The sequence below is a fragment of the Myotis yumanensis genome, unplaced genomic scaffold, assembly GCF_028538775.1.
Source record: "Myotis yumanensis isolate MYYU_CA2020_CCGP unplaced genomic scaffold, mMyoYum1.0.hap1 SCAF_3, whole genome shotgun sequence".
Lineage (NCBI taxonomy): Eukaryota > Metazoa > Chordata > Mammalia > Chiroptera > Vespertilionidae > Myotis > Myotis yumanensis.
In genome coordinates, this window is record NW_027223754.1 from 185270552 (window position 1) to 185296511 (window position 25960).

Below are 25960 nucleotides of genomic sequence, written 5' to 3' on the forward strand. Positions count from 1 at the left end.
ACCTTTGTACTAAGAGTGGGGATAAGATGAAGTCAAATAGGAGTCACAGGTAACCTCAGACGGGTCTATGGTGCCTGTAAGAGCCCCCCTCACCCAGGGAGTGTCAGTAAGCCCTGGTCAGGCTGGGAGGGCACCAGTCACTAGTTCCCCTAGCTCCGTGGTTGGCAAACCGCAGCTCGCGAGCCACATGCGGCTCTTTGGCTCCTTGAGTGTGGCTCTTCCACAAAATACCACCTGCAGGAGCGCACGTACAGTGTGACTGAAACTTCGTGGCCCATGCGCAGAAGTCGGTATTTTGTGGAAGAGCCGGTATTTTGTGGAAGAGCCACACTCAAGGGGCCAAAGAGCAGCATGTGGCTCGCGAGCTGCGGTTTGCCGACCACTAGCTGTAATAAGTAGCTACAGCTTCAAAAGTGCCTTTGATTTGGATATCAGTGGTCAAATCACCAGGCCAAAGAATCTGTTTCTTTTCTGATCCTGTGTCTCCAGATATCCTCTTAGGAAGAGGCAGTGTGTCAGGAGGACATCGGAATGACTAAGCATTATTTTTTCAAAAGCGACTGTGCACTTCTAAAAGGACTATTTAAATTACTGAAATGACTAATTTTTGGTCATCAGTGGAAGGTTTTTCCTCTTCATTAATTATAAGGTAGGAGGTCATGAGGAAAAGTGTGATATATTAGTGGCATTTTTCTTTGCATCTAAGATGTATAATGAGTTATATTTATGGCCTTGCTATACTTATATGCCTTGGCCATGTTTCACTCTGAAAAACAGAGTGATCTAAGCTGATTTCTACAGAGGATGAGGTGACTCAAGAATAAATGTCAGTGTCTGTCATTTGTCTCCTTGGATGGGGTCTGTATCAGTAGTCACCACGGCCTTAATTCTGAGGCATATGGGGGAGAATGAAGTCAGAACACTTGATTTAAGTATATGTATGAGGAGATGTATCAAGCAAAAAGGCATAGGGAGAATGGACTTCTAGCTGTCCAACTCAGGCTGGTATGATGTACACTCTGAGGCAATTCAAGGAGGAAAGGATGCTTGGCACCATTCGCTGGGCCCTCTGTGTGCTTGATAGTAGCTAACTTACTTTCTGATAATAGACTGAACCTAAAAATCTTTTGAGATATTGTAAGCATGGTGGAGAGAATAAATTTCCATAGAGTTCTGGAAATAGAAAATGTGAGGAGGAGGAAGATGATTAGTGGAATTAAGAGGGGAAGAGTGTTGGTGGTCTCCCAGGAGACTGTTCATTCAGGGCTAAGTATCTCTGAACTGAAGAATTTACCACAATCTAGAAATGCTAAGCAACTATTACACTATTTGTTTTGCATTTAAGTAGAAAAGTAGCTCTTAACAATTGTTGAGGTGTGAACAACACTTTCTTATAGCAGTGAGGAGGCATTGTGAATACAGATAGATGCAATAGAAGTTCTGTCTGCAAAAGGGAGGATTGCAAAGCTTCTATGGCAGTGGTTCTCAACCTTCCTAATGCCGCGACCCTTTAATACAGTTCTTCATGTTGTGGTGACCCTCAATTTCATTGTTACAAGTTGAACATAATTAAAGCATAGTGATTAATCACAAAAACAATATGTAATTATATATGTGTTTTCTGATGGTCTTAGGCGACCCCTGTGAAAGAGTCATTTGACCCCCAAAGAGGTCATGACCCACAGGTTGAGAACCGCTGTTCTATGGGCAAAATTTAACTTTTGTACTTGTGACATATTTTTTATAGGCTTGAAGGCGAGTTTATGTGCTTGAAAATGTCAGTGTTTATATTTATTTGTAGACATTCTTGGTGCACCCATAACTGATATTTCTGCATTTAGTCACCATTGGTTCTTCTGAAACCCACGCCTTAGAACCACAGAGATAGGAAGCTTTTAATTCTGCATATTTTCAGGCCTTGTGTATGTTAAAAAAAATAAAGACATAAGTGCTCATTACAATTCCACACAGCTAGATATAGGTAATTCAAAATGTAATAAATGGCAGATTCACTACCAAACATTTATAGGCAAAGGCATTCTGTGAAAAGTGGCCTATTTGCTCTGATCTGGAAATATCTGTATCTGATGAATTGGGTTAGAATCTCTGTAACTTGTAGCAATGAGCTCAGTGGGAGTCATGGAATCTCCCAATTGCCCCAATAATAGATTTCTGATGTCTTATGAAGATCTGGACTTCTTTAAATTGTTCAACAAGTGAGAGAGGCTGATTTTTCTGATTTTCATAAGATATGGTCTTTTGGAAATACAGTTACAAGTGCTTATTCAAGTTGTGTTTGCTGATGTGATGTCTCATCATCCATAATCTGACACTTTTTCTCAAGAAAACACCACCTAATATGAGTCCCAAATGGCATTACTTAAAGATGACCATCGTCTATGATCACTTACATATAAAATGTTTACCAGTGGTAAGTGACTTATGACAAAGCAACATGGAGTCAGTATTTTTACTATTATGACTATTTAGAAAAAGATCTTGAAGATTAGTTTGAAACACAGTAATGTCTTAAACATTCTTATATATTTAACATGTATTGATTGCCTATCATGTGCAAAGTAGTGTGGTGGGTGATTAAGGGAATCAAATATTAAGGGAATCAAATAGATTGAATTTTTTTCAGTGAATAACTGGAAATGTTATTCCACAAACATGCTAGATCTTACAAGCACTGCAGTTGAAACTTTAAAGAAATTCACTCTTGAAAAGAAAGGGCATGTGCATAGCTCCTTCTAGTAAGAAAGTAATGAAAGCTCTAACCCACAAATCAGATTTTTGAAATATTTGCTAACAGCAGTAGGTGTTATTTTAGGACAAAACTGTTTTTTGCAGACTTCCTGAAATTTTATTTCCACTCTAAATCTCATGTAGGAATTGATTTTTTCTCAATTCAATTTAGTAAATAAATCTCTAATGATTGCCTATTCATGAGGTACTATATTAGATGATAGATGTTACAAAGATAAATCTATTCCCTTTCCTCAAGAAACATATAAGTAGAAATAGGCTATAGCATCAAAACAAATAATGGAGCAGTACACACACACACACACACACACACACACACACACACGGTCAGAACTAATCCAAAAAAGGCAATTTTAAAGATTTATGATGATTGTTCTGATAATAATTTATTTATATTGACTAAACATGGGAACTAAAAACTAATGAAGAATTTTCTTAAAATATTTATATTACCAAATATTTTTAAAGCAATAGGGGCAGAAAAATTCTTTATAACACTATTAAAATAATAAAACAATTATTAATTTTTAAATTTGATTTTAAAGCAAATCTTGCCATGTAAAAAATAACTAAGCTGATTTATTTAAAACATTTCCCCTTAATGGTACAGAGAATCATGTAATTAACTATCAAATATCCAAAGTATTATTAGTTCTAAATAGCTATGGTTAAATCATCAGGTAATTTGCAACGGCCATTAGCTCCAATAGAATATCTGAGCTCATAGTTGGCTTACTTTTCTGAAAATATCATTATAAAGTTGCAAATATTTCTTCTTGGCAATAAAAGGTCAGTAAACCAGTGAGTTACATTGTGTAATTTTACTTCATCCAGAATTCCTTGATCTACATTGTTTCTATATGATAGAATTTAGCTAAATAATTTCGAAGTACTAAATGCAGAGAAATTGGCTGGTTAGAGAAGGAAAAGCAATTGTAACAGGTCCTGCCAGTAACTTTTTACTGTGAATGCTCTAGTGGACAAGTTGAACATGAAACCTGCATTCAAACCCATTTCTACACTTTTTTCCACTCCCACTTTCAATAATCATGATTTATGCTGAGCTACCTCAATTTTAGGATAAAATTTTCTCTTGATTTTTTTCTCATTATGCTACATACTGCAAAATATTTAGTTTCAAGGAGGCTTTTTTATTGGGATGGGAGCTGTGTTAATTACACATTATGTACTTACTCTTTTGGAAACAATGGAAGAGAAGTCCAGGCCAATATCTCTGCATTGTTGGTGGCACAGTTAATCCCAAACAGTTTTATAGTGAGCATGGATTCCTTTGGAAGTGATTTTATTTCAAGAGGAAAAGTGATCCTTAAAATAAATTTAAAAAGTAGATTATCAATTACAATGTTATCTTATTAAATATTTGAACATTTGTGTTTAATATTGTAAAATGAAAATATAGCAGAAATACATAGAGTAATGAGATTGTTTACTCAGTGAGGATTGCTAAAATTATAATTTTTACATGTAAGGTTTTTGGTTTTTTTAATTATGATAACTTGAGTATTTATCCTTTGTATGCACAGAAGAATGGTTCACACTGTCTTAGAGAATGAGGGGATAATCAAAATGGCCAAATTGGCCATAATCAGATGAAGATTTAGAAAAGAATATTCTAAGAAGAGAAAAGTACATGGACAAAGGTATATATATATATATATATATATATATATATATATATATAAATTAAGTGTAGCTGATAAGTAATGAGTGGCTCTCTGTGGCTAGAACAAGAGATGTGATCAAGCTGTGGAAAAGTTATGGATTATGCAATTAGTAAATAGGTGGTTGCCAGAATGCTTAAGAACTGTGTATTCCAGTTTTTTCAAGTTTTTTCCTAATGACAAAAGGAAATATTTCAATGAGAGATTAAAAATATAGAAAGTTGATAATAATTTTAAATATGAACTATTCTGAGTTACTATGAGGTCCTAGAATTTTGTTGATTATTGGAATACAATTTCTAGGTATGTGAAGGTGAAATAGCTCCAAATTCAGACCATAGATGAATTGTAGATACAGGCAAAAATAATGAAAAAAACCCTCTTAAATTTGGGTATTGAAGCCATCACGGTATATAAGGGAATGTATAGAAGGTTATACTGTGAGACTAGGGAGGATTAACCTGGGTAACATAAGTATCTAAGAAGAGCTTTAGAAAATAAGCTAAGAGTGTGATCTGTGGTCAGGGAGAGGGTATCTTTCTTTCCTTTCTGGAATCATCCTGGTTATATAGAAACTAGAGGTCCAGTGCATGGATTCATGCACCAATGGGATTCCTCAGCTGGGCCTGCAGGGATCAGGCCAAAACTGACTCTCTGCATCCCCCGAGGGGTCCTGGATTGCGAGAGGGCAGTTCTTGGGTGATGCACCCTGGAATTGGGCTCTCTCCTCTCAGGTTCTGGGTGTAAAACCCTAGAATCACAGCTGCCAATTCACTACAGCATCAGCAGCTTCTGCATTGAGCGTCTGCCCCCTGGTGGTCAGTGCACATAATAGCTACTGGACAGAGTGTCTTCCCCCTGGTGGTCATTGTGCATCATAGCTACTGGTCAGATGGTCAAATGGTTGGATGGTTGCTTAGGCTTTTATATATAGACTAGTGGCCCAGTGCACAAAATTTGTGCAGATTAAAGGGGGATTAATTAGAGGAAATATTTTAATATTTCTATTTCCCCTTTTTCTATAATAGAACGTCAGAGATGAAAGAATATTAGTAAAATGTATATGAAAATCGTCATCTTGTCAGAGTCTAGGGCACACTGTGGGACCCAGAGTCAAGTCCCCGTACACCTGCGGTGCTCAAATTTGTGTGAGACCCAGACCCAGCCGGCCCCACCCACAATGGGCAAGATCCAGACCTGGCCGGCCCCACCCTTGTCAAGCACTGCTAGTTGGGAGGGTGCAGCCTCAGGTCCCCTGGTAAACCCCGTCAGGTGGTAGTGGTGCAGCTTCAGGGCCCCCATCAAGCTCTGCAGGGTGTGGGGTGCAGCCTCAGGTCCCCCAGCCTGGTGCCAGGCCTGGGGCACAGCCTTAGGTCCCCTGACCTGGCGCTGGGGCAGGGGACATGGCCTGAGGTCCCCTGGCCTGGGATGGGGGGGCACGCTTTGAGGTCCACTGGCCCAGGCCAGGGGGTGTGGCCTCAGATCCCACAGCCTGGCGCTGGGGCATGGGGTGTGGCTTCAGGTCCCCTGGCCCAGCGCCAGGGCGGGGGTCATGGCCTGAGGTACCCCGGCCTGGCACTGGGGTAGGGGGCACGGCCTGAGTTCCCCCAGCCTGGTGCCAGGGGGCGGGGCATGGCCTGAGGTCCCCTGTCAAGCCCTGCTGGGCAGGGGGTATGACCTGAGGTCCTCCAGCTTGGTGTCAGGGCAGAGGGCGCGGCCTGAGGTCCCCTGTCAAGCCCCACCAGGTTGGGGACACAGCCTCAGGTCCCTGCTGATTGCTCATTAAGGCCTGTTAAGGGAACTCAGCCTCCGCTGTGGGTGCAGCCATCTTGACTGTTCCGGTGTGATGGTCAACTTGCATATTCCCTCTTTATTAGATAAGATGACCAGAGAGTCAAGATGGTGGCCAGCAGGATGGCAGTGGAGAGAGAGTGTGAGTGAGTGAGGAGTGAAAGGGAGTGTGGGGATGTGTGTGGTATGTGTGTATGTGTGTGTGAGTGAGGGACAGTTAGATACTGCAGGACTTTTGGGCGATGGCAGACTGGGCTCTTTTAGATGGGGAGCCCCTGCTACAGCTGCAAGCACTGCTGGGCGGCTGGCACTGGCACAGAAACCACACCATTTTGAAGGGAAGAGCTGCTATGATTAGGAGCCCAGCCTCATCGCCATCCAGACTGGCCTCAGACACCACCCAGGACCCTACAGCCATGCCAGCCAAAAACCTGTTACCTCAGCTGCAGACCCACAGACAAAAGGACTCCAGACTCCTCGGCCTCAGGCTCCTGGGAATCCTAGAGTGTGCAACCCTCCCGGTGGCCCACTGCTGAGGCACAGGCCTCATGTGTCCTGGCATTTGGGCTTCCTGATGACTCTCAAGGTGTGCTACCCTCCCACTGACCCACCACATTGGCTAGGAGTCTAGCAAGTCCCAGCACCTGGACTCTTCGGTGAAAGCAAAAATGGGGAGACAAAGAAGCAACCCCCAAAGGAAAGAAAAGGAGGAAGCACCAGAAAAGGGACTAAATGAAATAGAGGCATGCAGTATGTCAGAAAAAGAATTAAGAATAAGGGTCATACAGTTCATAAACCAGATGGATGAGAGTATCAACAACTTATGTAAGAATCAAGAGGAAATAAAAAATGATATACTTACAATAAAAATCACAAGGAAGGTTTCAACAGTAGACTAGAGGAAGCAGTGGACTGAATTAGTGAGTTAGAAGACAGGGCAGAGAAACACACCCAGTTGAACAGCAATTGGAGAAAAAAATTAAAAATCAGGAGGAGAGCCTAAAGAAGCTTTGGGACACATAAAACAAAGTGACATTTGTATAATAGGAGTGCCAGAAGGACAAGAAGAGTAACAAGGATTAGAAAACCTATTTGAAGAAATAATGACAGAAAACTGCCCTGATTTGGGGAAGCAAAAAGTCACACAAGCACAGAAAGTCCCAGACAAGATGAACCCAAAAAGACCCACACCAAGACACATCATAATTACAATGACAAAGGTTAATGGCAAAGAGAGAATCTTAAAGGCTGCAAGAGAGAGACAGAGAGTTACCTACAAAGGATGTTCCATTATGTTATCAAATGATTTCTCAACAGAAAAAAAACATCAGACCAGAAAGGAATGGAATGAAGTATAAAAAGTCATGCAAAGCAAGGGACTGGATCCAATAATACTCTATCCAGAAAGGCTATCAATCAAAATTAAAGGGGAATTAAGGAGCTTTGCAGACAAAAAAAAGGGTAAGGGAGTTTATCACTACCAAGCCAGCAATGCAAGAAATGCTAAAGGGACTGTTGGACTGTTGTAAAAAGAAGAAATAGAAAGGGAAGAAGGAACACAGGCATAAAGAATAAAAATGGCTACAAACAAATATCTATCAATAATCTTAAACGTAAGTGGACAAAATGCTCCAATCAAAAGACATAGAGTGGCTGAATGGATAAGAAAACATGACCCATAAATATGCTATCTACAAGAGGCCCACCTCAGAACAAGGGACTCACACAGACTGAAAGTGAAGGGATGGAAAAATATTTTACAGGCAAATGGAAATAAAAGAAGAGCTGGGGTAGCAATACGTATATCTAACAAAGCCGACCTCAAAGTGAAGGCCATAACAAGAGACAAGGAAGGTCACTATAATACTAAAGGAATTGATAAAACAAGAGGATATAACTCTGGTAAACATATACACACAATGCAGAAGCACTCAAATACCTAGAAAAATTCTAGAAAATATCAAGGGAGAGATTGACAGCAATACAATCATGATAGGGGACTTTAATACCCTATTTACATCACTGAATAAATCCTCTAGACAAAAAATCAGCAAAAAAACAGCAATCCTAAATGATTCACTAGATCAGATGGACTTAATTGACATCTTCAGAACATTTCATCCCTAAGTTACAGAATATACATTCTTCTCAAGTACACATGTGACATTTTCAAAGATAGATCACATATTGGGGCACAAAGTGTCTTCAAATTCAAGAAGATTGAAATCATATCAAGCATCTTCTTAGATCACAATGGCATAATATTAGAAATCAACTACAATAAAAATAAAAAATTCAAACACTTTGAGGCTAAATAACATGTTGTTAGACAATTATTGGGTTACCAAAGAGATCAAAGAAGACATGAAAAAAACATCCTGGAAACAATCCCCAAAATCTATGGGACATAGTGAAAGCAGTCCTGGGTGGGATGTTCATAGTATTATAGGCCTACCTTAAAAAACAAGAAAAACTGGTAATAAATTATCTAACCCTACAACTTAAAGAATTAGAAAAAGAGCAACAAGAAAAGCCCAGGGAGAGTAGAAGGAAGAAAATAATAAAGATCAGAGCAGAAATAAATGACATAGAGACCAAAAAACAATACAAAAGATCAATGAAACTAAGAGCTGGTTCTTTGAAAGGATAAACAAGATTGATGAACCTCTAGCCAGGCTCACCAAGAAGCAAAGAGAGAGGACCCAAATAAACAAAGTCAGAAATGAAAGAGGCGAAATAAGAACATACCCCAAAGAAATACAAAGGATTGTAAAAAAAATACTATGAACAACTCTAACAAACTGGACAACCTAGAAGAAATGAACATATTTCTAGAAAAATACCATCTTGCAGAACTCAATCAGGAAGAAAAAAAAAATCCAAATAGGCCAATAACTATGAAGGAAATTGAAGCAGTAATCAGAAAACTTCCAGCAAACAAAAGCCTGGGGCCAGATGGCTTCACAGGGGAGTTTTACCAAGCATTCAAAGAAGAACTAAAACCTATCCTTTTCAGACTATTCCAAAAAATTCAAGAGGAAGGAACATTTACAAGCTCTTTCAATGAAGCCAGCATTACCCTAATCCCAAAACCAGATAAAGACACTAAAAAGAAAGAGAATTACAGGCCAATATCTCTAATGAACATAGATGCTAAAGTCTTCAACAAAATCCTAGCAAATCAGATCCAGCATTACACTAGTAAGATCATACACCATGGTCAAGTGGGATTTATTCCAGGGATGCAAGGATGGTACAATATCCACAAATTAATAAACATGATACATCACATAAACAAATTGAGAGATAGAAATCAAATAGTCATATCAATTAATGTGATATGGTATTTGACAAAATTTAACACCCTTTCTTGATAAAAACCCTCAGCAAAGTGGGAATAAAAGGATCCTACCTCAACATAATAAAAGCTTTATATGACAAACCTATAGCCAACATCATACTCAATGGGCAAAAACTAAGCCCATTTCACCTAAGAACAGGAATAAGACAGGGATGCCCCTCTTACCACTCCTGTTCGACACAGTACTGGAAGTGCTAGCCATAGCAATTAGACAAGAAGAAGAAATAAAAGGCATCCACATTGGAAAAGAAAAAGTAAAACTGTCATTATTCACAGATGACATGATATTGTACATAGAAAACCTTAAGACTCCATAAAAAAACTACTAGACTTAATAAATGAATTTGGCAATGTAGCAGGATACTAAATTAATACCCAGAAATCTATGGCTCTTTTATACACCAATAATGTACTCACTGAAAGAGAAACAAACAAACAAACAAACAAACAAAACAATCCCTTATACCATTGCACCAAAACAATTAAGATACCTAGGAAAAAACTTAACTAAGGATGTAAAAGACCTGTACTCAGAAAACTACAGGACATTGAAAAAAAGAAATAGACGAAGATATAAACAAGTGGAAGTATATAGCATGTTTATGGATTGGTAGAATCAATATCAACAAAATGTCCATACTACCCAAAGCAATCTATAGATTTAATGCAATCCCCATTAAAATACTAACACCATATTTTACCAACATAGAACAAACTCTCCAAAAATTCATATGGAATAATGCTGTAGACCAATTTCAGCATGTCATAATTTCAAGAGTTTCATCAAAAGGTTGATGAGACTTGGGGACTCAACAGGGTTGAGTCCCACATGTAGTCACCTGTTGGGAATGGCTAAAGGCATTTCCCCAAACCTGAATAGTAAACTGATTGTGGCTGCCAGACAGTTAAAGGGCATCTTAATCTACATGTTATTGCCTCCTACTGGTGAAACACCTGAACAGCCGTAGGCTATTCCCCAAACTGACAATGCTTCTGTACCTTTGAAACCTTACCCTTTGAATTGTATTATCTCCACCTTGCCTTAGGACAAATTGTGTTAATAAAAGCAAGGGTCCTAGACAAGGAGGGAGTCTTCAGTTCCTTTAGCTGAAGGTCCTCTGACCCCCAATGCCTTTCAAAATTATATCTCGTCTCCGGATTCTTTATTAGTCTCTTTAATCTATGCATCAGCCCCTTTTCCAGATTCCTGAACCCTTCTTGATGCTGGGACATGAATCCCGGCAGAATAAAAAAAGACCCCAAATAGCTGCAGCAGTCTTAAGAAAAAAGAACAAAGTTGGAGGGATCACAATACCAGATAACAAGCTATATTACAAAGCCACTGTTTTCAAAACTGCCTGGTACTGGCACAAGACCAGACATACAGACCAATAGAACAGAAGAGAGAATCCAGAAATCAACCCAAGCCATTATGCTCAATTAATATTTGACAAAGGAGGAAAGGGCATGCAATGGAGTCAAGACAGTCTCTTCAATAAATGGTGTTGGGATAATTGGACAGAGACATGCAAAATAATGAAACTAGACCACCAACTTACACCATACACAAAAATAAACTCAAAATGGATAAAGGACTTAAACATAAGATGGTAAACCATAAAAATCTTAGAAGAATCTATAGACAGCAAAATAGCAGACATATGTCGTAGCAATATCTTTACTGATACAGCTCCTAGGGCATTGGAAACTCAGGAAAAAATAAACAAATGGGACTACATAAAAATAAAAAGCTTCTACACAGCAAAAGAAACCATCAACAAAACAACTGCATGGGAGGACATATTTGCCAATGTTATCTCTGATAAGGGCCTAACCTCCAAAATTTATAGGGAACTCATACATCTTAACAAAAGGAAGTTAAACAATCCAATAAAAAAATGGGCAAAAGACTTAAATAGACACTCTTCCATTGGATATACATAAGGCCAAGAGACATATGCTCAAAGTCACTAATCATCTGAGAAATGCAAATCAAAATGACAATGAGATACCATCTCACACCTGTCAGAATGGCTATCATCAACAAATCAACAAATTACAAGTGCTGGTGAGGATGTGGAGAAAAAGGAACCCTCGTGCACTGCTGGTGGGAATGCAGACTGGTGCAGCCATTTTGGAAAACAGTGTGGAGTTTCCTCAAAAAATTAAAAATGGAACCCCCATTTGACTCAGTAATCCCAATTATAGGAATATATCCCAAGAAATCAGAAATACCAATCAGAAAGGACATATGTACCCCTATGTTCATAGCAGCACAATTTACAATAGCTAAGATTTGGAAACAGCCTAAGTGCCCATCAGCAGATGAATGGATTAAAAACCTGTGGCACATCTACACAATGAAATACTACACTGCTGCAAAAAAGAAAGAACTCTTTCCATTCTCAACAGCATGGATGGACATGGAGAGCATTATGCTAAGCCAGTTGGAGAAAGATAAATATCATATAATCTCACTTATTTGTGGAATATAATAGACAACATAAACTGATGAACAAAAATAGATTTAGAGACAGAGAAGCATCAAACAGACCATCAAACTTCAGATGGAATGCAGGGTAGGGTGGGGGTGAGGGGGTAAGAGATCAACTGAAGGGCTTGTATGCATGTATATAAAAACAAACAATGAACACATATAGTAGGGGTGTGAGGGCATGTGATGGGTAGTGGGGGTCACTGGGGAGAGGTCAATGGGGGAAAAAAGGAGACATATGTAATGCTATATGTAATACTTTAAACAATGAAGAATTTTTTAAAAAAATTGAACATATGAGGGAAAAAAAAAAAAAAGAAATGACCAGGTTCTATGATAAAAGCTTCAAGATAAGTATGGTCTTTAGAAGAGATCTATTTGTGAGAGAAAGAGATGAAAGTTATATTTTTCAAAAGACTGAGGTGGGAGAATATGTTTACTAGAAGATGAGAAGGCTAGAGACAAATAGGAAATTTGGAACAGAGATAGGTAGATAGGTAGATAGGTAGGTAGTTTCCATAACTCATGGAAACAGATTTCCAAGGGATGGAAAGAAGAGAAAAGTGACTGGGAGAGCAAATGAGGCAGCTTAGATTGAGTGATATCTGATGGCATTAGGTATGAGAAATATGAACAAAATCCACTGTCCTTGTATTTCCCAATTGATCTTTGATGTCAACTTGTTTAAGCAATGGGTAATTATTAGAGTACTAGAGGCCTGGTACATGAAATTCATGCCTGAGGGGGGGGGTCCCTCAGCTTGGCCTGCACCCTCTCTCAATCCGGGACTGCTGGCACCTAACCACTTGCCTGTCGGCCTGATCACCCCTAACCACTTGCCTGCCTGACTGCCTGGTTGCCCCTAACTACTCACCTGTCTGCCTGATCACCCCTAACTGCCTCTGCCTCAGTCCCTGCCATGATGGCTTCATCTGGAAGGATGTCTAGAAGGATGTCCAGAAGGTCATTCGGCTGTCCAGTCTAATTAGCATATTATGCTTTTATTATTATAGATTGATGATGACCAAAGCCTATTATCCAATTGGATATTGCTGATTGAGGTTGGCCCAGCTGAGGCCTTAGGTATTGTTAAGCATCTTCTTGCACTAAGAATTGGCTGTCTAATCAGGATACTAGGGAGCAGTCCTTAATCAAAGTGTCAAATTAGACATTGGTAACCCCCTTTGGTGAGTGGTTGGCAGCATCCAACCTCAGGAATAAGGAGAAATTAATTTAGCCCAGTGACCATGACTGATGATGAGGGAGTACACATCGCTTTCTCCAAGATGTTATTCCCAGAAATGAAAAGGTCCAGATCTAGGGTGGCAATATAGCAGCAAAGAAGATAAAAGAGAGAAATAACTATTTTAGAGGTAAAATGGATAATTAATATTTGACTGACAGAATATTAATGGAACAGGACAATGGAGAATTAAAGATGAGTTCTAGGCTTCTAGATTATATTCCAGTGGATGCCTTTAACTGAAATATGTAATTTAGGACATGATGTCATTAAATTAAGAATAAGTCTGAGATGTCAATATGTAAACTGTGTGTGGAGAGGATGAGTCAGAGATTTGGATCTGGATATAACTGCATTTAAATAGTGGCTCTATAACCAATAAGATATTCTTCCTTGAGCAATGAATTTAACCTTCCTAAGCCTTGCTTTTTCTTATCCATGATATAGAATGAAAATTGCAAAACACTATATGTGGAAAATGGTAGGTTGTACATCAGCGTTATATTAATTATTCAATCAGTAGAGTAAATAAATTTTATTATTCAATATTAGTAAAATTTACATTACTAAAAATTACATTGTTACATGTTTAGATCGCTAAAACTGAAAGTATTTTCTTTCATATTCTTTAATAGTCGATATTTATTTAAGATAATATCAGCATATTTCTCAGCTTAAGAGAAGCTCTGAAAATCAATACAGGATGTCAATGACCCTGTGGAATGCACAGCAATTACCTGAATGTTCTCTCTTTTACCTGTAATTGGCTTTCTATTCAGGTTTCATATTTCTGTGTAAGAATGGAAGGTATAAATTGACTATTCTACAGATAATCTAGAATATTCTTTTTTTCCTATTGAGTCTGGCTTCTTCATGTATAACTTCACATTTTAATGAGCTTTTTATATTAAAAATGACAAAAATTCGATAGGTTACAGTGGATAGTTACTGCCAATCTCCATTCTGTCATTTTTTATTAATGAAAATAAATTCTTCTGGGGCAAGAATACATGCTTTCTAAATAGTTATTTATTTCTTGAATACGTATGAATTTTTAAAGCCAGAATAATCTCACATTCACTGGGAAATCTTTTCTTGCAACTTCTACATGGCTATTGAAAAATCAAAGGAATGAACTTTTAGACAAAAAAAGGAAGAAAAATACTTTAAGAGGCAATTCGATAAGTGAAGTCAGATTGCTTCCTTTTATCCAAGCAGCTGGCACCGACCTTGAGTTTTAATCATATATTTTCCTTACTCTACTACAGAAAAGTGAGTGAACATTAAATTTTCCTTAAACAATTTTTCTTCTATGAGAGATACTTTTCCTAAAATCCCGGTAAGTTTTTAATAGTGAAATGGGAGATTTAAAAAGTCACATATTTTAGAACCCTCCTTTAATACTGATATATAACAATAGAGCATTGTAAGGACTTTGACTTCTGTCTGAATGAAACAGGAAGTCAATTCAGGATTTTTAAACATGGCCTGACTTACATTTTAGAAAAGGTCACTTTAGCTGCTATGTGGAAAGGATTATAAAGGTACAAGGGAAGCTGGGAGGCCATTATTAGGCTACTGTGGTAATAGAGGGGAGAGATGATGGTGGTCAAGACCAAGGAAAATGATGAGAAGTAATTTCCTGGAAACGTTTTGAGGAGAGAGCCAATAGGATTTCCTGGACACAGTGTCTGAGAGTAGGAGATTGAGGTTAAGGATTTGACCCGAACAACTGGAACTGAAAATGATCACCCACAGTGGCATTCTATGGGTGGACAAAGTTTGAAATGTAAGACTGAGAGTTCAGTCTTATACAGGTTGCATGTGTAAATGTGGAGTTTGTGACTGATGCCTGGGTTAGTGACATAAATTTGGAAGTTGTTGGTATATAGATGGCATTCAAAGCCACGTGACTGTAAGAGTAAATTAAAGGAGTGAGAATAGTAACAACAGGGAAGAGGCTTAAGGGTTAAGACATTAGCACAGTGTCTGGGAGAAGAAAAGAAGATGGAGAATGTATATCTAATGAGGAAGGAAGAAAGCTAAAAGAATGCAGGAGACAGGTGTAGAGCATATTTAAATATGGAGGGTGAGATCAACAGTGACAACTATTCCTAATAGATGGTGTAAGATGAAGACTGAGAAACAAACATTAGATTTAACTATGCAGATCACTGGTGACTCTAATGGGCAATTTCAGATGAGCAGAGGTGATGAAAGCCTGATTGGAATATGTTTTAAAGCAGAGAAAAAAAATGAAGAAAGTGAATATAGACAACTCTTTGGAAGGGTTTTAATACAAAGCAGAGAAAAAGAATGGGGTGGTGGCTTTTGGAGGGAGAATGAAGTAGAGCAGCAATTTTCAATCAGTGTACCATAAGAATTTTTAAAACATGCAATGCCTGACTCTTTAGTCTGGGGCACTGATCTCTTTTCCTTTAGATAGTCAAATAAAAAAAAATGACAACAACCAACATAACAATAGCTGTATAGTGTGAATGCCCTATCTTGAAGCATACATATATAGGTCATATAATAGAGTTGCATCTTATTGGTTATGTGGCATAATAAGGTTGCATCTGATTGTTTAATTCTTTGTACCAGAAATCCTTATATACATATATAGGCACCTGATTTTTTAAAAAGTCATTTTGGAGCAAAAAGGGTAGGGAATCACCATTATTATTGTTTTTTGTGAATCAATCAAAATTATATATATATAATTATATATATATATATATATATATATATATATATATATATATATAGTCAAATTGTCAAAAATTGTAATGTATTTTTGGTGTACCACAGAATTTTAGTTTACATGTGCCGGGTGCCATGAGATGAAAAAGGTTGAAAATTTCTGGAGTAGAGTTTTTTAAAAATATGTTTTTATTTATTTCAGAGAGGAAGGGATATATATATATATTAACATCAGTGATAAGAGAGAATCATTGACCTGCCACCTCCTGCATGCCCCACACTGGGAATAGGGCCCACAACAGGGGCATATGCCCTGACCTGGAATTGAACCATGACTTCCCGATTTATAGGTCTATGCTCAATCACTGGGTCAAGCTGCCAGGTTTATTTTTAACTTAAGATATGATAACTATTTTAGAATATAAATACTCTGCCTAAGAAACAGTTTGGAAATCACAGTAAACATTAGCTTTGGAGACAGAGTGGGTCGTTATGCCATTTATTGATTGTGGATCTTGGGGCAAGCTAATTTATCTTCGTAAACATCAATATGCTGATCTGTAAAGTGGAGATGACAATACCTGCTATATATTTTTGTTGCTAAGTTGAGATAAGATGATATATTTGGGGGTTATACTAAGATGATTAAAATATAATAGGTGGTCAAAAATCTATGCCACATATTATTAAACAATATAGTTTCTGCCTGTATATTTACAGTACAATAATGAAATATACAATTGATTATAGATAATGGCACACTTTAATGCAATATATAAAGAATGCTACAGGCACTAGAAAATGGTAAATAAATATTTTTTATGAAAATTATATAAAAATAATTTTGGGTTGAAGTAACTAACTACTAGGGAAATCAAATAAATTCTCCCAGGAAATAGAACACTTGTGTGGTCTTGAAGGAAGAGAAGAAAAATATATCAAAGTACTTATTCCAACAACACTAATTATCTTTAATTTATTTTGATTTTTTTCTTTGAAATTGACTTTAGAATTAGATTTTTCTTTTAAATTATTTAAATGATGAAACATAGCTGTCATATGAAAATGAATCTGATTTTTGAAACAACCAGTAATAAGTTTTAATTAGTTAAGAAGACTAATTTTGGCAATTGACTTGATAACATTTTTGAGGAGTCACTTATTACACAAAATTCATTCATTTGCCCAGCAACACTTCCTGGCCTCTTATTCTGCCTGGTGCTGTTAAAGATACAATAACAAATTTTAAAATAAAATTAAAAAACAAAAGTAAAAAAGGTCTTCTTATTATTTAGCAGAAACAAACAGCTATATAGACAAATACATTTAGTAGAGGACCATAAAGGAGTAGTTTGAGGTTTGACTAATTGATAAATAAAAAAGGTGGCCACTTTTTTGAATGATACAGGAAAGGGTTTATAGAGAAGCTAGAAGAGTACCTTGAAAGACAATTAGGTGTTCTCAAGGACAGTGGGGGCAAATGAAGGACCCTTAGCAGAGGTGAAATTTCTCAGTTCATCTTTAGGGTAAGTAGATCAAATACAGAGAGTGGCTGGGTTATAGGGGAAAGAGTAGAGCTAATTCCAGAGAAGATAGGCAGGGCAAAACCACAGAGGGCCTGGGGTGCTAGGCTAAATGACTTGTACTTTACCTTATAGGAACTGGAAATTACTAAAGAATATTACAAGCAGAAGTGACTCTACAATGGAATAGGATTTTATAATTGAAGGTTAGGTATTTGGTCCAAGTAATTAAGAACTTAACCAAAGCAGGCGAGACAAGGGTATCCCAGTCCTGGAATAAGGAAGATTTGCTTTGGGATTGAACAACCATGGAGTGCGTAAGAATTGAAGATCACATGCTATGTCTCAGGACATGTCTCCAATGATTGAGATAACACTAAGAGTGAGATAAACGGTGTCATCTAATGGCATGATAGGACTTCTAGAAATTGTGTCAATCATCATTAGGAAAGTACAATTTGGGGAATCAAATGATCTCCCAAGAAAGCCAGACCTTCGGAAAGGTTGGATGGAGGGTGAACTGAGGCATTTTCTTCTACTTGAGATGGGAAGAAAACTGACTCTCAATGAGCAATGGGTACCTGGAAAATGACTGAATGATAAAGGATTAGTGTAATAGGAACAGCAGGAAAAGAACCAGTAACCATGAAAAGAGTCATAGATGGCAGTTTATGAGTCGCCTGAGATTCTAATTAAAATGAGGGCTTGAGCAGAGGGAAACAGAGGAGAGGAGGCGGGCCAGGATAATGTCAAGAAGGTACTTTTCCTTATTGATGTAATGAAGTTCTATAAAATGGGAAAATAGGAGCCAACCACCCCAAATTAGAAGGCAGTCCACACAATGCACAGATAACTACTGTCAAATACATGATTGTTTAAACTAATTGGTACCAATTGGCTTTTGTGGGGAAATGGAGATTACATCTGTTATTTGGGAATTTCTTCCTTCTTTTTATATCTGGAATCTACCTCCCTCCATCTCCAAATAGAAGGTATTTCTCTTATCCACAGCCTGTGAATGATTAATAATTCTCCCTTTTTCAATTTGCTTCTTTGATCAGTTAGATAATGTGAATTAGACACTTGTCTAGGTTTTTAAATGGACTTTTAATCTGTTGAGTTGAATAATCAGTTATCTATTAGCCTTAGCATATTTATCACATCACCGAATTAAATCAACTGGCAACATTTTTTTTTAAATCACATGCTTCACTTAAACAAAAGCAAACAAACAAACCTCTGATCTTTATTAGATAAATAATCCTGCCAGAGAAAATATTAAACTTACGTTTCATTCCAGTTGACCAAGAAAAAGAACAATTTTTTGACTGGAATATTTTTGTAGTTTCTCACTTGGAACAGCTTCTTTCCAGCATAAGTAAGCCAACAGGAAAAAGAAAATGCTTTATAGCTAAAAAGAAACAACATTGATGCAATAAGCTGAATATTATCCAGAAACAAATTTTCTATACGCGTCAATTATTGTAATAGTTAAACGTCAAATGATAAAGTGCTGTTTGCTTGTATAAAGTTTGATTTAAAAATGACTTTAAGGATTTATGTTGGGTGATATCAGCAAGATGGCAGAATAGGAAGCCACAGATCCTCCTTCCCGCATGGAGACACCGACTCAATAGTAATACATGAATCTATTCCCTTTGTGAACAATTCAGAAAAAAGTTAAAGAGACTCCTGCACCACAGACAAGTTCAAAACCACATAGAAATCAGTAAGAAAATCCATGGTATTTATTTTCCAGAGCCCCTCATCCAAGCAAATCAGAAGGAAGCTCCCACCTCCCAGTCTTCCCTTGGGGTGGGAAAGAGAAGACTGCACCATACTATATCCAGCACTCAGATATTTTAGGAATCTACCCAAGTGAGCGGTTACTATTTGAGTGCTGAATAGGAACGGGTGCCAGTTTGGGGCCTCTAAGAACACACACTTGTGAATAACCAGTTGGTCAAACAAGAGAAAAACAACCTGCCAGTGTAAAAACTTTATCAGCAGATTTCTCCGCAGAAACCTTGCAGGTCAAAAGGGAGTGGGATGATATATTCCAAGTTCTCAAAGAAAAAATGTCAATCAAGAATATTTTATCTGGCAAAACTGTTTTCTTAACAAGTTTAATTGATTTAATCAGCATGATCATATAGATTTAATGTAAGGACTTTTTAAAAAATATTACTCTAATTATGTTATTCAAGAAAATGCTACATGATAGAATCAACTTAAATTCTGGTGATGCTCCACGCATAATTGTGGTTAATTTCTATTGTAGCTGAAATAACTTTGGCTAATTTCCACATTATCAAGATACTAATCTCACAAACTGTCACAACTTGATGGGGATCAGAGTGAATTTTTTTTCTATTTTTAATTAATCTCCATCTTCCTGTATGTGTGATCTCTCTCTCTCTCTCTCTTTCTCTCTCTTCTGTGAATTGGCATTAGTCATTTAGATTCAAACATAAAAAAGAAAATTTTAAGATAGAATGAGCATTTTCCATTTCCATAACAATATATTGACCACATGCAGTTATTTTTAATACAGAGAATGGGAGAAGACTTGAGGGAAAAGCAATACTAATTAAGAAAAAAGGTTTTAAAAAATGATTTCAAGAATAATCATAGATATATTCTGATTACATTTCAAAATTTTATGAAATATTTGTCCTTGCAAATAAGAACAAGAAAAATGATGCTGTAATTAGAAGCTATGTAAATATTAATTAACACTTTTGTGAAAAATCCACCACCACTCACCCATGCACCCAGGCCTCTGGAATATTGTGAGCTGCATATACTGTGAAGCTAAGGTGGGGATGGAGCCCAGGATTCACACAGGAAACACTAACAGGTGTGTTTAGAGGCTGGAAATCTGTATAAAAGCTGTTGCAATAGACATCAATTAGCTGGTAAATGGATGTGGACAGTTCAGTTGTCACTTTTTCTATCCAGCCTAGGGGGGAAATGATAGAAGTCAGGTCATCTGTGAAGGCCCATATTTATCATTAGCTGTCTATTAGAACTCTGAGATTTTTTATAATAAAATTTAAGTAACATTTAATTAAAATGACCCTCCTCCAACTGAAGCCAATTAGCCATCTGGCCCTCCATACACAGCCTGGGTTAGGTGCTAATAGTATTGATAATCAATGAGCTTTCATATCTTCAGCTGCAGAAATTTTAGAAGCACAGCCTTTAACACAAATCAGAGTTTTTAATTATTAATTTGGGATTCTTATCAACAATAATTTGCAATCATGTTTGTTTTAAGTTATTGTTTGGAATTCGCAAAAAAAGCGGGGGGAGGCATGTTTGCTACATGGCCTATAAGTTCTTCTAACGAATTTCTTCTAAAAGTTACTCATAATAAATTTGATTATGCTATGGCATTTACCATTCACTAAACACTAATCATATAGCATACCTTGCCCTCCTATGAATAGAGAATGATATTAGTACATGGCTGAAATGGGAAATAAGCTTGAAATGAAAAATTTATGATGTTCACTACATCTAGTCAAAACAAAAATAAAGTTTTACTGGACTTTTATCATTGATCATCTATTGATTTTTCCTAAAAGTGCCCTGAAGTGTCATGAAGGAAGAAAAATAGAAAAAATAAAAGACTAAGAGCAGGGGCTAACAGTTAAATGACGGCATGTGGAGAGGAAGCAAGATGGCGGCGATATAGGCAGACGCATCCCAGGTCTTGTCCCGGAGCAAACGGAGTAAGCAGCTGAAACTAATAACACCCACCCCGAATTGGCAAATTTACTCAGCTGGTGAGACGGCTTGCAGCCTGGAAGGGCAGACCTCCCCTGGAAAGGTTAAAAACCAGGGATCTGGGCAGGAAAGTTTGCCAGACCTGAGCCCAGAGGGTCGGAGGGAGACCGCATGGCAGACAGCCGCGTCTCTTGGGACAGACACAGACCCTGACCAGGGTAAGGAGTTCCGCGGGTTTGCTGGCGCCAGGAGATTTGAGATTTGGATTTTGTGATTGCGGAGAACTGAGACTAAAGGGGGCATCCTGAGGAACTGATCAGACCATGCAGTGCCCATAAGAGAGGAGCGTTTCCCAGACCATGCAGTGCTGGTAAGAGGAGCGTTTCCCAGACCGGTAAGAGAGGAGCGTTTCCGCGGCCGGCCGGCGTTTGTCTGTTTCTTTGTTTTCACTGAACCCTGCTCATAGGACAGTTCGGATACAGACGCTCACCTGTGCTGAAGAGAGGGTGAAGGTGCAGACGAGGGGAATCTGGGGAGAGGCTGAGGAAAGAGGGGGAGCCGGAGGAGGTGGCAGCGAATTGAGTGCTGAGACACCCCTGGGCCCAGGACTGGGGCAGCCATTCCTCCAGAGGGTGGAACTCCTCCCCCCAGCCCCCCAGGCAAGGAGCACAGCCACACCCAGATTCCACCCTGTATGAGATAAAGGACTAAAACAAGCTGATTAGTCCCTGGGAGTTACCAGGGTCTGGCCTATAGAGGGATTTTCAGTCCCACCAACAACACAGAGCAGGGTAAGGATTAAAAAAGGATAGAGAAGCTGTATAGCCTCAGAGGCCAACCCAAAAACACTGCCACCCAGAGGTTGAGCCACAAACTGACTCTTAGGGGAATACAAATTAAGGCAGACTGGATCACAAATACGGCCTGCTTTAAAATCAGGACTGTGATTTACAACACGGAGGAACAGTGTAATGCAGGCAAACTCAACACTCTCCTAAATACCTGGCAGGACTAAGGCGAACCAGGCTGAAGAGTAGAAGAACCGAAAGACCATCACTACTGCAAATTTTTTCTTTTTCTTTTTCTTTTTAATTTTTTCACCTTTTTACTAAGAAACCAATTTTTCTTTTCTCTTTTTCTTCTTTTTCCATCACCTGATTTTACCCTTTCAATTACCACATTTTTATTTTTAACCAGTATTATTACTCCTACCATTTTACCATTTTTTAAAGTGCCATTTTATTTTCTCTTTATTTTCTTTTGGGATTAGTGTTCTCCATTCTATTTTCATCGTTCCTTTAGCATTAATTTTCCCTATCTCAATTCCACCTCTTTGCTAAAACCCTCTTCCTTACTTTTCCCCTTTTGGTGTCCTGTTTCTCTTACCCTATTCCTGCTCCAGACTTTCCCAATTCCCTCTTTTTACCCCCTGTCTAATTCCACCCTACTTATATATCCTATTTCCAATCTACTGCTCTAAATCCTTATACACCTATTCTTTATCCTTCTTCACTTTCCAACCATTTTTTTTTCTCTCTTATCTTTCTATTGTTTTCTTGATTGTTGAATATATTGGGCTTTTTTTTTTTTTTTTTTTTTAATTTGTTTGTTTGTTTTGTTTTGTGTTTTTTCTTCTTTTTTAGGACTGGTTGTGAGGTTGTTTTTCTTTTTCTTTTTCTTTTTCTTTTTTTTTTCTGCTGGTTTTTCCCTTCCCTCCCCCACCCCACCCCAGTTATTTTTGTGCTTCTGTTTTCCCTTACCCCTCTGGATATTATTGGTGGTTTGTAGTTTGCATTCATCTCCAGGGATCTGTTGCTGGACTTTGTTGAGATTAGTGGCAGTTCTATTGGAGTTTGCTCCTCATACGGGGAGTCTCTTCCCCACTTCTACTTCATTCTCTTTTTTCGCTCTCTTTTTTTCCCCCCTCTTTTTTCCCAATTCTATTTTTGCACTCCTTTTTTGTTTGTTTTTTTCTTATTTTTCTTTTCTGTTCTCTCTTTTATCTTCTTCTCTTCTTTCTCCCTTATCCCCTAATTCTCTTAATTCGGGTGGTCACCTTTATTTGGAGTTATTAATATTGTGAATATACTTGTGTTCAGTGCCTGGTACGTTGTGCCTTGCTCTGTTGTATTTTGTGCCTTTAAATCAACGCAGCAGATCCAAGCAACAGCAGCCCCCTGATCACCGCAGCCTCCTGATCACCACAGCCTCCTGATCACCACACCCTCTGTCTGTGGAACAGCAACTGTACGTGAAGCCTCCCCCCACCAGCCAGAAGAGCCAACACAGCTGTGAACAACACCCACCAGAGGAGCTGCTGCCAACTGGAAAGCAGCTGCTACCGCAACCGTCTGAGCAGCAACCACAACCCAAGGAGCCCCTGCCACCCAGGGAGCAGCCACTGAACACCTCAACATCTACATATGTCAGCGAGATCAAACATGGGTAGGCAAAGAAACCCCCAAAGGAAAGAAAAGGAGGACTCGCCAGAAAAGCAGCTAAGTGAGACAGAGATATGCAACATGACGGAAAAAGAATTCAGAATAAGGTTCCTAGAGTACATGCACCACATGTTCAAGAAGCAAGAAGAAACAGATGAAAAACTCAACTACTTATGCAAGAAGCTAGAAGAAACAGATGAAAAAATCAACAACTTAAGTAAGTCCCAAGAAGAAATGAAGAGTGACATAGCTTCAATAAAAAACTCCATTGAAAGTATCAACAGTAGACTGGGAGAAGCGGAGGACCGAATTAGTGAATTAGAAGACAAGGAAGCAAAACACACTCAAACTGTACGGCAAATGGAGAAAAAAATTAAAAGACAGGAGGAGAGCCTAAGGGAGCTTTGGGACAACATGAAACGAAACAACATACGAATAATAGGGGTGCCAGAACAACAGAAAGATGAACATGGATTAGAAAACCTATTCGAAGAAATAATATCAGAAAACTTCCCTGAGGTGGGGAAGAAAAAAGTCACACAAGCCCAGAGAGTCCCAAACAAGGTGAACCCGAAAAGACCCACACCAAGACACATCATAATTACCATGGCAAATGTTCAGGATAAAGAGAGAATCTTACAGGCTGCAAGAGAGAGACGGAAAGTAACATACAAGGGATCTCCCATTAGATTATCAAATGATTTCTCAACAGAAACACATCAGGCCAGAAAAGAATGGACGGAAATCTACAAAGTGATGCAAAGCAAAGGACTGAATCCAAGAATACTCTATCCAGCAAGGCTATCATTCAAAATTGAAGGGGAAATAAGAAGCTTCACGGACAAAAAAGGGCTAAGGGAGTTTATCACCACCAAGCCAGCCATGCAAGAAATGCTAAAGGGACTGGTGTAAAAAGAAGAAATATCAAGCTCAGAAAGAAAACAGCCACACACACACACACAAAAAGAAATGGCTACAAACAAATACCTTTCAATAATAACTTTAAATGTAAATGGACTAAATGCTCCAACCAAAAGACATCGAGTGGCTGAATGGATAAAAAAACATGACCCATACATCTGCTGTCTACAAGAGACCCACCTCATTAGAAGGGACTCACACAGACTGAAAGTGAAGGGATGGAAAAATATCTTTCACGCAAATGGAAAGGAAAAGAAAGCTGGGGTAGCAATACTTATATCTGACAAAGTACATCTCAAAGTGAAGGCCATAACCAGAGATAAGGAAGGCCACTTCATAATACTAAAGGGATCAATACAACAAGAAGATATAACCCTGGTAAACATATATGCACCCAATGCAGGAGCACCCACATACATAAGAAAACTTCTGGAAGATATCAGGGGAGAGATCGACAACAATACAATCATAGTAGGGGACTTTAATACACCACTGACATCACTGGATAAATCCGCTAGACAAAAACTCAGCAAAGAAACAGCAATCCTAAATGACTCACTAGATCAGATGGACTTAATTGACATCTTCAGAACACTTCACCCCACAGCTGCGGAATATACATTCCTCTCAGGTGCTCATGGGACATATTCAAAAATAGACCACATATTGGGTCACAAGCAAAGTCTCCACAAATTCAAGAAGATTGAAATCATAAAAAGCTTCTTCACAGACCACGATGGCATAATGTTAGAAATAAACTACAATAAAAACAACCCAAAATACTCAAACACTTGGAAGCTGAATAGCATGTTATTAAATATTGATTGGGTTACCGATGACATCAAAGAAGAAATTAAAAACATCCTGGACACTAATGACAATGAAAACACAACAATCCAAAACCTCTGGGACACAATGAAAGCAGTCCTGAGAGGGAAGTTTATAGCTCTACAGGCCTATCTCAAAAAACAAGAAAAAATGGTAGTCAATCATCTAACTCTACAACTCAAAGAATTAGAAAGAGAGCAACAAGAAAACCCCAGAGTGAGCAGAAGGAAGGAGATAATAAAGATTAGAGCAGAAATCAATGAAATAGAGACCAAAAAAACAATACAGAAAATCAATGAAACCAAGAGCTGGTTCTTTGAAAGGATAAACAAGATTGACAAACCCCTAGCCAGGCTCACCAAGAAGCAAAGAGAGAGGTCCCAAATAAACCAAATCAGAAATGATAGAGGCGAAATAACAACAGACCCCACAGAAATACAAATGATTGTTAAACAATACTACGAGCAACTCT

At 38.2% G+C, this 25960-nt stretch overlaps 1 protein-coding gene across 1 annotated transcript in view; it reads right to left on the reverse strand.

Annotated features, from left to right (window-relative positions):
• The window catches only part of PIK3C2G (phosphatidylinositol-4-phosphate 3-kinase catalytic subunit type 2 gamma), a 293693-nt gene that overhangs the window by 186860 nt on the left and 80873 nt on the right, over positions 1-25960 (reverse strand). The window contains exons 11-13 of the mRNA XM_070410626.1: positions 20333-20528; positions 18855-18977; positions 3964-4095 (exon numbers count right to left, since the gene is read on the reverse strand). Coding sequence (XP_070266727.1) covers positions 3964-4095; positions 18855-18977; positions 20333-20528 — 451 coding nt within the window. The remainder of the gene's footprint in view (positions 1-3963; positions 4096-18854; positions 18978-20332; positions 20529-25960) is intronic.